The sequence below is a fragment of the Sinocyclocheilus anshuiensis genome, unplaced genomic scaffold (genome assembly GCF_001515605.1).
Source record: "Sinocyclocheilus anshuiensis isolate Anshui unplaced genomic scaffold, SAMN03320099.WGS_v1.1 scaffold379, whole genome shotgun sequence".
In the NCBI taxonomy this organism is placed as follows: domain Eukaryota; kingdom Metazoa; phylum Chordata; class Actinopteri; order Cypriniformes; family Cyprinidae; genus Sinocyclocheilus; species Sinocyclocheilus anshuiensis.
This window is the reverse complement of record NW_015552574.1, coordinates 105,425-118,316: the sequence shown is the minus strand read 5'-3', so window position 1 is coordinate 118,316 and position 12,892 is coordinate 105,425. Positions and strand designations below refer to the sequence as shown.

The following is a 12,892-nucleotide window of genomic DNA, read 5'->3' as shown; positions in this document are numbered from 1 at the left end:
AAGCATACAAACAGCTGCTCAGATTGCCGAAACTGAGCCGTGCGGTCGATGTAAACTCGCAAAGCCCGCACCGGACACAACACCTGATTCGGGGCGGCATCCAATGAAGTCTCCAACTCTGGAGTGAAAGCAGAAAGCGCCACCACTTGCGCTCTGAACAGTGTCGAGAGCGATTTAGGCACGTAGCCCAATCTTGGCTTGAGCATGACGTTACAATCACCTGGTCCAAACTGCATGCAGTCCGCATTCACAGAGAGCACTTGCAAATCCCCCACGCGCTTGACCGAAGCAAGGGCGAGCAGCAGCGCGGTTTTAAGCGAGAGCTACCTCAAGCCGACAGTCTGCAGTGGCTCGAAGGGCGGGAGGGCTAGCGCCCCCAGCACCAGAGCCAGATCTGGCACTGTAGGAGGGCGAGAGGGTCTCAGTCTTCTCGCACCTCTCAAAAATCTGATCACTAGGTCGTGTTTTCCCACTGAGCGCACGTCGATAGCAGCGTGAAACGCTGAGATAGCTGCAACATAAACCTTAAGAGCCGTCCATTCGTTGTTGCAAAAAATTCAGAATGTCAGACACGGGGCAGTTCTCCGGGTCCCGACCATTCGATTCACACCATCTCTCAATCACTGCCCATTTACAGGCGTCTCGTAGAAGGGGCTCGCGCCTCCGTAATCGTGTCCATCACGCGGCGAGACAACGAGCCCGGGTTTACCGGTTCCCGCACACCATCCACACCTGAAGTTTCCACCATTCGGGGTTGGGGTGCCATACCGAGCCGTCTGCCTGAGACAGGAGATCCCGTTTTAGAGGGATCGGCCACGGGGGAGCCGTTAGTATTTCCAACAGATCGAGAAACCAAGGCCTGTTCGGCCAGTACGGAGCGACTAATAACACTGACGCCTTCTCCGCTATGATTTTGTGCAGCACTTGTGACAAAATCTTCAGCGGGGGAACGCATACAAATGGGCATTCGGCCACGGCATCGTGAGTGCGTCCCCGCCTAGGGGAGAGCGTGACAGAGAGAATAACAGAGGGCAATGCGTGTTCTCTTCTGTCACGAACAAGTCTATCTCCGCTCTCCCGAACCGTTCCCAGATCAGCCCCACTATCCCGGGGTTTAGTCTCCATTCTCCGTGAGGAATCCTGTCCCTCGATAGCATATCCGTGCCGCTGTTCAGGCAGAACATGCGCTGCTCGAATAGAGAGCAGATGGTGATCGGCCCACAGCAAAAGGCGTGCTGCCTGTCTGTAAAGGGCTCTTGAGTGTACTCCGCCCTGGCGGTTTATGTATGATACCACCGACATGTTGTCCATGCGAATCAACACGTGATGCCCCCGGACTTGCGTGAGGAAACTCTGAAGAGCCAAAAAGACTGCTCTCAGCTCAAGGCGATTTATGTGCCATGTTTTCTCCGACTCTGTCCAGTAGTCCGATGCCGGTACGCCGTCGCAGTGAGCTCCCCAGCCCGTCGTTGACGTGTCCGTTGTGACCAGACCCATCTGGGCGCCGCTTTGGTACAGGTCGGGGTTCCGCCATGGTTTCAGCGCGTTCAAGCACCTGCGAGTGACCACAAGGCGGGCACGGCCCGTTTTCCACGCCCTTCTCGGTACTTGTGTTTTTAGCCATATCTGGAGGGGGCGCATATAAAGCAGACCGAGGTGACACACCGTCGCAGCCACCGCCATCCGTCCCAAGAGCCTCTGATATTCCTTCAGTGCTATGGGACGGCCCAGCCTGAATGCATTCAGAGTGGGCATTAAATCTCGTATGCACTCCTGACTCAGACGTGCTCTCATCGAGATCGAGTCCAACTGCACCCCAAGGTACACGATTGATTGGCTCGGGCGTAACACGCTTTTTTGTTTGTTTTTTTGCGTCCTTCAGGTCCACCGAAATAAACCAATCTCCGGGTCGAATCTGCGGGAGTATCAGCTTTAGCGTTGTCATTTTGAAAGCTCGTTTGTATAATGCACGGTTGATGGGTCTCAGGTCTAAGATTGGACGGAGACCACCATCTTTCTTTGGAATGACAAAGTACCGGCTGTAAAACCCGCTCTCTCTCTCGCTCGGCGGGACCACTTCTATCGCGCGTTTCGCGAGGAGATTGAGAATTTCTTGCCTCAGCACCGGCTCGTTGTGTGCCGTAACTGTCGACATGACCACGCCATTGAACGTGGTCTGCGTCGAAACTGAAGCGTGTAGCCGTTCTCCCTTGTCCAGGGATTTCAGGAGCTGTGCCTGAAAAACTTGGAGCACTGCCATCGTGTGCAGCGCCGAGATCGCCTCTCCCGAGGTGGCTTACGCTTTGTCCGCAACGTGTGCAGTCAGATGGCAGGGCCTTGAAGGCAGCGTAGCACCCGCCTTCAGGGAGGCAAAGGAGGGGCAGAGGTGTGCGGCGATGAATTCCTCGACGGGCGGAATGCGCGTATATCCTCGGGCTTCCGCCCCGTCGACTCTAGTGAAGATCTCCGACCCACCAGCGTGAGTGCGAGCCGATTGGGGCGCAGCCCACGCCTTAGCGATCTCGTCGTGCAAGTCAGGGAGGAATGGGGCTCGCTTCCTCGGAGCGGCAACTCGGCGGCCCGACTGAAGGAACCACGAATCCAGCTTGCCCTTAGCTGGTTCGTCGGGGGATTCCCACTATAGACCGAGATCGCTCATGGCCCTGGTGAGAATCCGGACGAGCTCATCCTGGAACGCGGCGTGTCCCTCCACTTCAGAGTGCTCCTCTGGAGTGCGGGCCCAGTCCTTCTCAGACGCCGTTAGGGATAATGCCTCGTCAAGATCGTCGTCGTCCCCCGCCGCACCGAACGAGATAATCTCCGAAGCGCCAGAGGCGGGTTGAAGACTCTATTCCGCAAAGCACACCGGAGAGCAGGGGGGTGAATTGTGCCTTTCTGCGCGGTCGCCCACGTGCGGCTGCCGTCCCACCAGCGGCTCGCTGGCGTTGTGCAATAAGATTTCAGGTAGGTTAGGAAGGAAGGGAGTCCCCAAGGCATTAACGCCATGTCGAGAGACCGTTCTCGAGAGGGAACAGCATTTATTTGAAATGGAATTTTTGTAACAAATGTCTTTACTGTCACTCTTGATCAAATGACTGCATCATTACTGTATAAAAGTACTAATTTCTTTCATTTTTTTAAATCTTACCTCACATTTTTGAACAGTAGTGTATTTCACAACCTTCAATATATAGGCTATATTATACTTCTCCGGTGTCAGAAGTCACGAGATTGGTTTTACCTGTCTGAACGCTTCTCCGTCGCCCTTGCCAGCCTGTTGAGCGATTAGGGCGATCTTTCGTGCTTTATCCGCCCGACGGTGAACCTTGATCAGACAGGACAGCAGACACACCAACAGCAGGAACGCCAGCAAGGACAGCAAGGAGATGATCGCCACATACAGCTGTGGCAGCTTATAGGCTGTTATGCGAGAAAATAGGATCATGGGTACAGGAAATAGACCTCAGTGTGAAAGTTATTAAAGCCTGATCCAAACTCAATCAACAGTAGCTTCTCAAATTCTCTACTCACGCTCCACGTGAAGGTAGACGTCAGCTATGCGGAAGCCAGAAAAGTCCATCACTCGAAAGACACCCATGTCACGGACTTTGACCTTCTTCAGGTAGAACATGGATCCTTCCACAGATGCTCGACCCTCAAGAGCAGAGTCGACAGGTACCGTCATCTCCCCCTGGTCCATGATGAGTCGTTCCTTGTGGTCAGTGTCTGGGATGTAGACCATTTTGACTTTGGTGTGGTCCACATGAAGCTTGATCTTCAAGGTTTCACCATAATTCAAGTGCTCAAAGATCTGGTGGTCTGTGATATGGAAAAAAAAAAAGGTTATACACAGATTTTATTTTTTTTGCCAATTGCTTACATTATTTTGTAAAGCGTCCTTGGGTTCTTTGAAAGGCGCTATAAAAATAAAACATATTATTATTATTACTGAATGTTGAATTAATGCACCAAATTCCTATGTACCTGCAAACAACCAACAGTAATACTAATGAATTATAATACTTGGCAGAATTGACGGATTATTATTTAGATTTTTAATAATATTAATAATAATACATAATAATATAATTTTGTTCTATTATTATGTAATATATAATATTATATATACACAATTTAATAATATTATATATACACAATTTATAATTAATATCATATACAACTAATATATGAAAATATATTTAGAATATTATATATTATATAAATGTTTATACACACACACACACAGACCAAATTCCTATGCACCAGCAAACAGCCAACAGTAATACTAATAAATTATAATACTTGACAGAATTATTCATATTAATATACTGTTAATAATATTATTAATAATTTTAATTATTAATATAATATAATATATGTTTTTAGTTATTATTACTATTGGTAATAATAAGTATTTATTAAACACTGGCGTCTTTTTATTACCTATGTTGAAAACAAAAATAATCATGGTTTATTCCTTCAATAACCAGCTTACTTTACTTTAATTGTAAGACTCAAGAAATATTAAGATTTAGAGACACTAGCATGTCAATACTGTATCACCACCTTTGCGCTAGTACTCAACATCGGTTTATTCAGCTTTGTTTTAGAGTTGATTTTAGATTTATCCTGCCAAAATGTCACATAAAATTGAGGTTTTCACTTTATATGATCATATGGTCTTTTTCAGTATAAGTGGATGGTTCTTGGTCAGAATAAGCTGCAATGTGGACCAAAATTAATACTGATAGTCTAAAGTCTGACTATGTGAGTCTACGTAGATCACGTGTCCTATTGTTTGATCCTCTATACTCTGTCTTTCCTTCGTTACTTCCTCTTCCACTTCCCTCTTTGTGCTTTTACACTATTTGAAGACTTTGACACATTAGTCATACTGAAACAGTCACCTCATATAATGTACTCAAAAACACAGATTTTTTTTTTTACCTTTCACATTGAGGCATGCTCTCAATCGGACTTTTTCATCACTGTCCACGACAGTGTAGCTACCCTCATCGGCTCCTGTAACCAAATGGAGGTTGACCCTCTTCTCGCCCACGGTGAGGCGGTGCTCGTACTCTTGCGTGGGGATGCCGGTCTGGTTGAGAAGCAGCACAGGCGGTTCCTCTGTGGTCTGGTTAACTGGAGTATGAGCTCCAGGCCTGAACTCAAGGGTGTATGGACCAATCGAAGGGTTGATCGGGATATGATATGTGTCTCCATATTTCACCACAGTCTCTAGAGCACAGTCTAGGAGAAAAACAGATTAGAAATACATTAAAGCTAAGGTAGGCAGTTTCTGGAGTTTATGAAATTAAACCTGTTTTCAAACAACCTCTGCTGACTGTGCTGCTGTTTTACTACACACTGAGAAACAAAAGTATAATAATAATTCTGAATAATTCTGTGATCTTTCAATCGTGATTCCATTAAATAAATAAATAGATATGATAAATTTTTTCATTCACTTCTATTACATTTATTTGATAGAGAAATCTTTTATAATATTACAAATGTCTTTACTGTCACTTTTGATCAATTTAATGTGTCCTTGTTGAATAAAAGTTTTTTTTTTTTTTATCTTACCTTGAACTTGAATGCTACTTTATCATGGTTTCCACAAAAATATAAAGCAGTAAAAACTGTTTTCAACATTTAAAATAATCAGAAATGTTTCTTGAGCAGCAAATCAGCATATTAGAATGATTTCTGAAGGATCATGTGACACTAAAGACTGGAGTAATGATGCTGAAAATTCAGATTTGATCACATGAATAAATTATTTACAGTATATTAAAATAGAACACAGTTTTAAATTTCAGTAATATTTCACTGATCAAATAAATGCTTCCTTGGTGAGCCTAAGAGATTTCATTCTAAAACATCAAACAATCTTCCAAACTCTGATAGTAGTGACCATAATATCCTGTCATCAGTCTATCATGAGATAACTTATACCTCTAACAATAAGAATGATTCGTCTGACATCAGCCGGGGCTGCAGAATTCTTCACCACATATGTGCCCTCATCCTCCTCGCCCACATCCTCCAGGATCAAATGGCTGATGTGAACGTTCAGTTTGGCTCTTGGGTCCAGAATTTTCCCGTCTCGCAGGAGAACCCGCTCTAACACCGGATCCACCCTCGGCTTGAACAACACCTCTGTTGTGTCTAAAGCCGGCACCGGTATATGAACGTCCTCTCCAAAGAAAGCAGTGCGGTGTTCATCTTTAGCTGCAGAGTGAGGAAAAAGACAGATCCTTTATGTGTGGGAAAAGTAAGGTAATATAATTCACTTATTGCAGAAAACTGAAAAACATACATTTGAAAAAATACATAAAATATAGACTAGCTGTACTTAGTAAGTTACTTTCTACACTTTTGAGAAAGTTTTAAAAAAAGAAAAAACGAAGGTTCCTAAAAGAACCTTTCAGTGGACAGTTTTTAAAAGAATATTTTTTTGTGTGTGTGAAGAACATTTTAAAAATCCAATATTTTTCCACTATAAAGAACCTTTTGTGAAATGGAAAGGTTCCATGGTTTTAAAGGTTCTTAACAGAACCACAGATGCCAATGAAGATTCTTTATTTTAAGAAATGTTTCTAATAATGTAAAAATGATTATTATAATTTAAGAAACATTACCTTTAATGGTTGATGACCAAACTGTAAAAAACAATGAAACGGGTAAATACAAGTACAATAAAGGCAACCAAAACATTTCAAATCCAAATATCTAGGTGTTGTCTTCATTAATACAGGCTACAATACACATAATCCCAACACAAATCCCTGAGTGACTCTTATTGAAATTATTCACCTCTTGAATTCACTGTGGCTGACAAAAAACAGTGGAAAAGTATATTTTTATTATCTTTTCCAATCAGTGATGCAGCATTGGTTTAATTAATTTGGGATTTATAATATTAGATAATACCAACGTTAAGAAAAATCTGTAACAGTAAATGCTATTCAACATATGTGACCCTGGAGCACAAAACCAGTCTTAAGTCGCTGGGGTATATTTGTAGCAATAGCCAAAAAAGCATTGTATGGGTCAAAATTATCGATTTTTCTTTTATGCCAAAAATCATTAGGATATTAAGTAAAGATCATGTTCCATGAAGATATTTTGTAAATTTCTTACTGTAAATATATCAAAACTTGATTAGTAATATGCATTGCTAAGAACTTCATTTGGACAACTTTAAAGGCGATTTTCTCAGTATTTGGATTTTTTTTGCACCCTCAGATTCCAGATTTTCAAATAGTTGTATCTCGGCCAAATATTGTCCTATCCTAACAAACCATACATCAATGGATAAAGCTTATCTATTCAGCTTTCAGATGATGTATAAATCTCAATTTCAAAAAATTTACCCTTATGACTGGTTTTGTGGTCCAGATTCACATATACCGTTCAGAATGCCACTGGCAATATGATAATGTGTTTTTGCTCAAGTGACAGATCACATTTCTATTAGATCAAATTTAGCTTGTCTATATGACTGCTGCAAAACTGCAAAGGATTTCCCCTTATAGCTCTAACCAACTGAATCCCCTTTGGACTTGGGAATCAGCAGTTATGAAGGATGAAGAAGAATAACAAGGAGACAAATCTCTCTCTTTTTATTTATATGTATATATACTCGAACACAAAGGAGCATTTCCTGCTTACACAGGCCCTAAAAATATATGCCTTTTTGCTGACAACAAAAATACACCTAAGAGTTAATAGTGAATGAGTTTTATCAGGTGAAAGAAAGAGTGTGCAGGTTTTCCTTCTCTGCAGCACTAACAATATGAAAGGACTATTAGGAATGCTGCCATGTCAAACTGCCAACTGTGCACTTTAAGTCCAACATCTTATGATAAATTATGCTGCAAATGTTGCCCTTGTGAAATAAAACAATTTAGGAAACTATGCAAATGAAAAGCTATGTCTGCTATTTGTTAAACCAACATTAATAGAAATTTGTTTTTTAAACAGTTACCTGAGCACAGGAGGGTGCTAATGACTGCCACACATCTGATGCCCATTTTAGCTATGGATATCTGTGTGGAAAAAATGCAAGCGTGACCAGTAAAACACAACATGAACCAGCAAAACTCCTATCTGGGAAGATATATGAACACTTAGTAACTAATATGATATATACTAATATTTTATTACTTTAATAAATATGCTCAGTGAATTAGAATGATGGTCTGCATTTAAATTGAAATCAAATTTTATGAATTCATAGCCTACGAGACAAGACTTGAAAGAGTAAAATAGGATAGTTATCTAACTGAAAGCCTAATCCTGAATCATTAATGCCAAATGAATCCTTCCATGCACGTGAAAAGAGGCCAAATATTGCTTTTATGTCAAACTGTACAGCAGCCTGACAGTCTGATCTACAGTGTCTCTACAGATACTGTAGATCTGATAAAGGGAGGTAATTGGATGTCTGTAATGGACACTAACCATAATGCCATGACATCCAGTTTCTGGCAGGACTGCTTGCCCAGACCATGCAGGCTGAAGGCAGCTGACCGTGCCATTTCTGCCAAAACCCCAAGAAATTCAGAGCTCAAATCTGTCTCTCTCCCTCCCTTTAAAAAGGTTAAACTTTACCCTTTACAGACATCTCAACTGACAGGTTGAGGCCAATATTTTTCGAATATTAAAGTGTTCACCAAAAACATAATTTCAGTAACTAGAAAATTTATTTGTTGCTAACGCATTGATTGTGGCAAAATCCTTCAAGAGAGGGCGAGAGAACGAGAGAGAGAGACAATCTGCTTTGTTCTAGTCCTTTGCCAAAGCTACTCTGGCCTCGTATTGAATCAAAGCTGAGAGCCTCAGCGTGAAAAATAGAAATGCATCTGCTCCACTTCCACTTGATTTACAGTCGCTTTCATAACACCGCATATGTATTAATAAGTCTGTTTGGTTTATAAATGCACTTAAACTGAAAGCACACCAATTTCTCATCTTAAACAGCGTAAGATTAACATTAGCGCTCAAATAATGAAATAAATGTGAGATGAGGAGGCTAATTGACTGGCTGTCTGTTCATAGCGCGTCTGTCAATCGCTGACTCAGATGATGAATCAGAATGGCACTAACCAACCAATTAATCCATCTTTAATAAAGGATTGCATCTGTATAAAGACGAAAGTCGCTGTCGTGTCGAGAATTAGTTAACAGCATATATCCGCGGTTTTCAGTCGTGAGGGAACGTTGCGTTAGCCGCCTTTTTCTTTCCGTATTAACCCGCTGATGCGACAAGGGTGTGTCGCATTGCTCTGCTGGAACTGTCCCACCAAAAAGACCCCGAGGGCCCCATTAAACCCCAAATAAATTGGGGATTCATATCTACACACATGATTACCATTCATTCGCGTTTTATACGCACACAAATAGCTCGAACAAAGCAGGTTATGTACAGAAACGAGAGCACGCAGGATAAAAACGCGACGACTGGTGCTTTCTTATTTAGCGAGATAATGAACAGACATTCAAAAACCCGTAATGAAAAATGTCTGTCGGTTCTATTACGTAAAGAACTGATGCGTCGCGAAACATTGTGGTTTTATACAGTAGCGCTCAGCGGCGTGGCGTTAATAAAGTCACGCGTGTTAACCAGAGAGCAGTGGGCAGACAGTATTTGATGTCCCATTCAGAAGGAAGCACTATGAACTATGAATCAATATTTTCTCGTGTTACGAATACGGCCACTTCAACTGCACTGACAGACTACGCTACAGCCATTCTATAAGAATTTGCTCTAATAAAGCGAGCAAGATAAGCAATAGAAATGAACAATTTCATGTCCATATAAACATAAAGCCTGCGTTTAAATATCCTATACAGTTGTCTAACAATTGTCCCAAAAGGTTTTACCTCTCCATAGACTAGTTCTGCATTAATTATAACGGGGAAATTAACATTTTAAAGATGTCCCGACGCGAACTGTTTCTTGCCTCACATTATCCAGAAACGCCCTAAATCATCTGTTAATAGGCTAATCATATATCTGTAAATGAGAATAAAGTTAAAATGCGGTAAACGACAAACTGCATCATTTAACCCTATTATTCCTGTTGTCTTCTGAAATAGCATCCAATTAAAAAAAAAAAAAAAACTATTACATCTTATAAAGAAGTGCTGTAATTACCTCTGTATAGGCTATGAATCCAAAGCAGCAAAAGGATTGGCACGCTAAATTAAGAAATATGGTTTAAAAGGATGTTTTTGTTCTTCCTCCTATTTTCCAACCCTTCTTCATCGCCCCCAATCTGCCAAAGAAAGACACTTCTGTTTTACAAATCGGCGTTATCTGGAAGGCTTCGGCTGATTTCGTTTTAAAGACAAGTTAAGGTCGGCTTTGCTCGGACGCTGTCGTTAATGTCCGGAAAATTTCTCTCACTGTGGGTTACAAAGAGCAGTCGCGTTTAGCCTATATAAAGCCTAGGCTATAGTAGAAATCTGTGTTGCTCTTTGCAAAAAAACAAAAAAACACAATACTGTTAACCCAAAACCCAACCTTTTGCTAAAGAAATTATTTGTTTTATAAACATATATTTTGATTATGTTTCTTTAAAGGGATATATTTGTATTGTTTTTTGTCTATACAATGAAAGTCAGTAGGGTCCGGTGATGTTTGGCACTTTTTTTCTCCCGTCTCACAGCGGTCAAAGCTGAGCTGGAAGACTAAACTGAGAGACCCAATAACATGTCAGACAGACATATGTTTGTGTTTTGAGGCTGATCATGCTGTGACATTACAGTCACTGCACTTTGGGTTCATTTGAGGACTCTTCTATCATTCTGTCAAATAAAGAACAGAGGAATCAGAGCTTTAACCTTCAGCGCTCCATTCATCCATCCACCCACACATGCCTCTTTACCCTTACGAAAAAGAAGTTAATTCAAGTGTGCTATTAGTATACTTCTTTTAAACTAAAAAAAGTTCACTTAAAGAAAACTTACAAGTATACTTGCAGTATAAAACTAGTATAATATGAACTAGTATTATATAAACTAGTAGTTTACTGAGATTATACTTCAAAGTGTACTAAAAATGCTACTACAAGTATTTAATTAGTAAACTATCAGTATACCTATAAGTTCACTTTTAGTATAGTTGCAGTACAAGCTAAACATTTTGATGTAAACTAGTTGTGTACTCAAAGTTTACTACTGTTATACTTAAAGTATACTTTTATATACTAGAAAGTGGGCCAATTTAGTCCCAAGGAGTATTGAAATAGTACACTTACAAGTATACTACTAGTACACTGATATTTGTATACTTACTACATAAAGTATACTTAAAAATATACTTGAACTTTACTTAAGTATACTTACTAAAATAAACTTGAAGTATACTACTTTTTGGTAAGGGTATTTCTCTCACACTCCTCCGTCTCATACTGCAATTACAACCAAGCTTATCTACACAGAACTGACCAAGCAGGACTGTTGTTTTGGAGCCTTGTGTAAATGCAGTTCTCATGAGTCCTGAGCTGAAGGGATAAACACATAATGTGCCGTTCTAAAGCTTATTCCCCCCACACACAGACATAAATCTACATCTATCAACTGGGTTTTGGATGTTCTATTGTGCTTGGCATTAGTGATTTGAACAAATTCTAAAAACTAACACTAACTAAACATCTTATCCGTTGTCATCTTGCGAAAATGCCATAATTTGGAGCCAGTTGGGATTCATTTGGAGGAATACATCAGTTTTTTGAGAAAGGAAATTTTATGTAAACAAAAGAGCAGAGGTGGATTCTCTAAGTTTCGAAACTTTAAAAATACATCTAAGGTTAACTGGTTCAATTCATGAAAGAAAAGGACAGCATGTGGTATACATTTCCAAAAGTGTTCGACATTGTCTGCTGAGATCTGATTTTAAAAGTGGGAAACAAATTAGCTAAATTTCACAAGCAATCTTTATTGGCCTGGATGCTGGTGTTTAAGCACAATTTCCCCCCAAATAAATATTTTATTTGGAATAACAGATGTATTCAATATAAAAATAAACCTCTCTTCTATAGAAGTTGGTATGAAAATGACAGTGTGTGTGTGTGGCAACTTTTAAATTCAAACTGTAATTTATTATCTTATAGTGACTTTTTGGATAAATTTGGGTTTCCAGTTACACCAAATGAGTATGCTGTCATATTTGATGCCATACCCCAACAAGTAGCTATTTTGTGAGAGCTTGTGGAAGTGATTCTTCTGAGGCAATATATGTTAACGCCAGCATGTTTCTGAGGCATTGATATTCTTAAACACAGCTGTACTAATAACTATATTAGGAATAGCCTATTATAACAGGTGAAACAGCTAATCATAAAATTTTATTTAAGCTTGAGCTTATTGTGGACCAATGTATTTGGAAATATAAATTGGAATATACCCTGGTGTATTTAAATAACGAGGTTACATTTAAAATTTGACATGGTATATATATAGCTAAATGTGTGTTTTAATTTGGATATTGATTACTCCCGCAGACCTAATCGCAAGTTCACAATCATGACACCACACCCCGCTTTTATAGCATCAAATAACTAGCTAAAAGCAAACTTATTAGAAAAACGAACACTTGAACCTACATTAGCGTGACAAGAACTAACTAAAATGATGGAAACCATCTTTGGGAAAAATTTATGGGACATGGGAAAAACATGTCCAGCAATTGGAACTCTTAATTGTCACAGTCTTCAGCGGGTGTGCCCAGGATGGCCACCAGATGACACAGTTTTTTTCTGTGAGCACATGGCTTGTGTTGTGTTTGTGTGGTGCCATGTGCTCTCTCCTGTCTGTTGTCTGACCCTGACCATCTTGTTACCTCACTATTGTTTAAGTTGCTCCACCTGTGTCTCCCTCG

General features: G+C 40.5%; 1 protein-coding gene across 1 annotated transcript in view; it reads right to left on the bottom strand.

Moving 5' to 3' along the window:
* LOC107665115 (uncharacterized) overlaps positions 1-10,276 on the bottom strand; it is an 18,934-nt gene extending 8,658 nt beyond the window's left edge. The window contains exons 1-8 of the mRNA XM_016455872.1: positions 10,267-10,276; positions 10,166-10,176; positions 7,994-8,054; positions 6,645-6,665; positions 5,959-6,234; positions 4,948-5,250; positions 3,532-3,819; positions 3,242-3,420 (exon numbers count right to left, since the gene is read on the bottom strand). Coding sequence (XP_016311358.1) covers positions 3,242-3,420; positions 3,532-3,819; positions 4,948-5,250; positions 5,959-6,234; positions 6,645-6,665; positions 7,994-8,054; positions 10,166-10,176; positions 10,267-10,276 — 1,149 coding nt within the window. The remainder of the gene's footprint in view (positions 1-3,241; positions 3,421-3,531; positions 3,820-4,947; positions 5,251-5,958; positions 6,235-6,644; positions 6,666-7,993; positions 8,055-10,165; positions 10,177-10,266) is intronic.
* Positions 10,277-12,892: the final 2,616 nt, after the last annotated feature.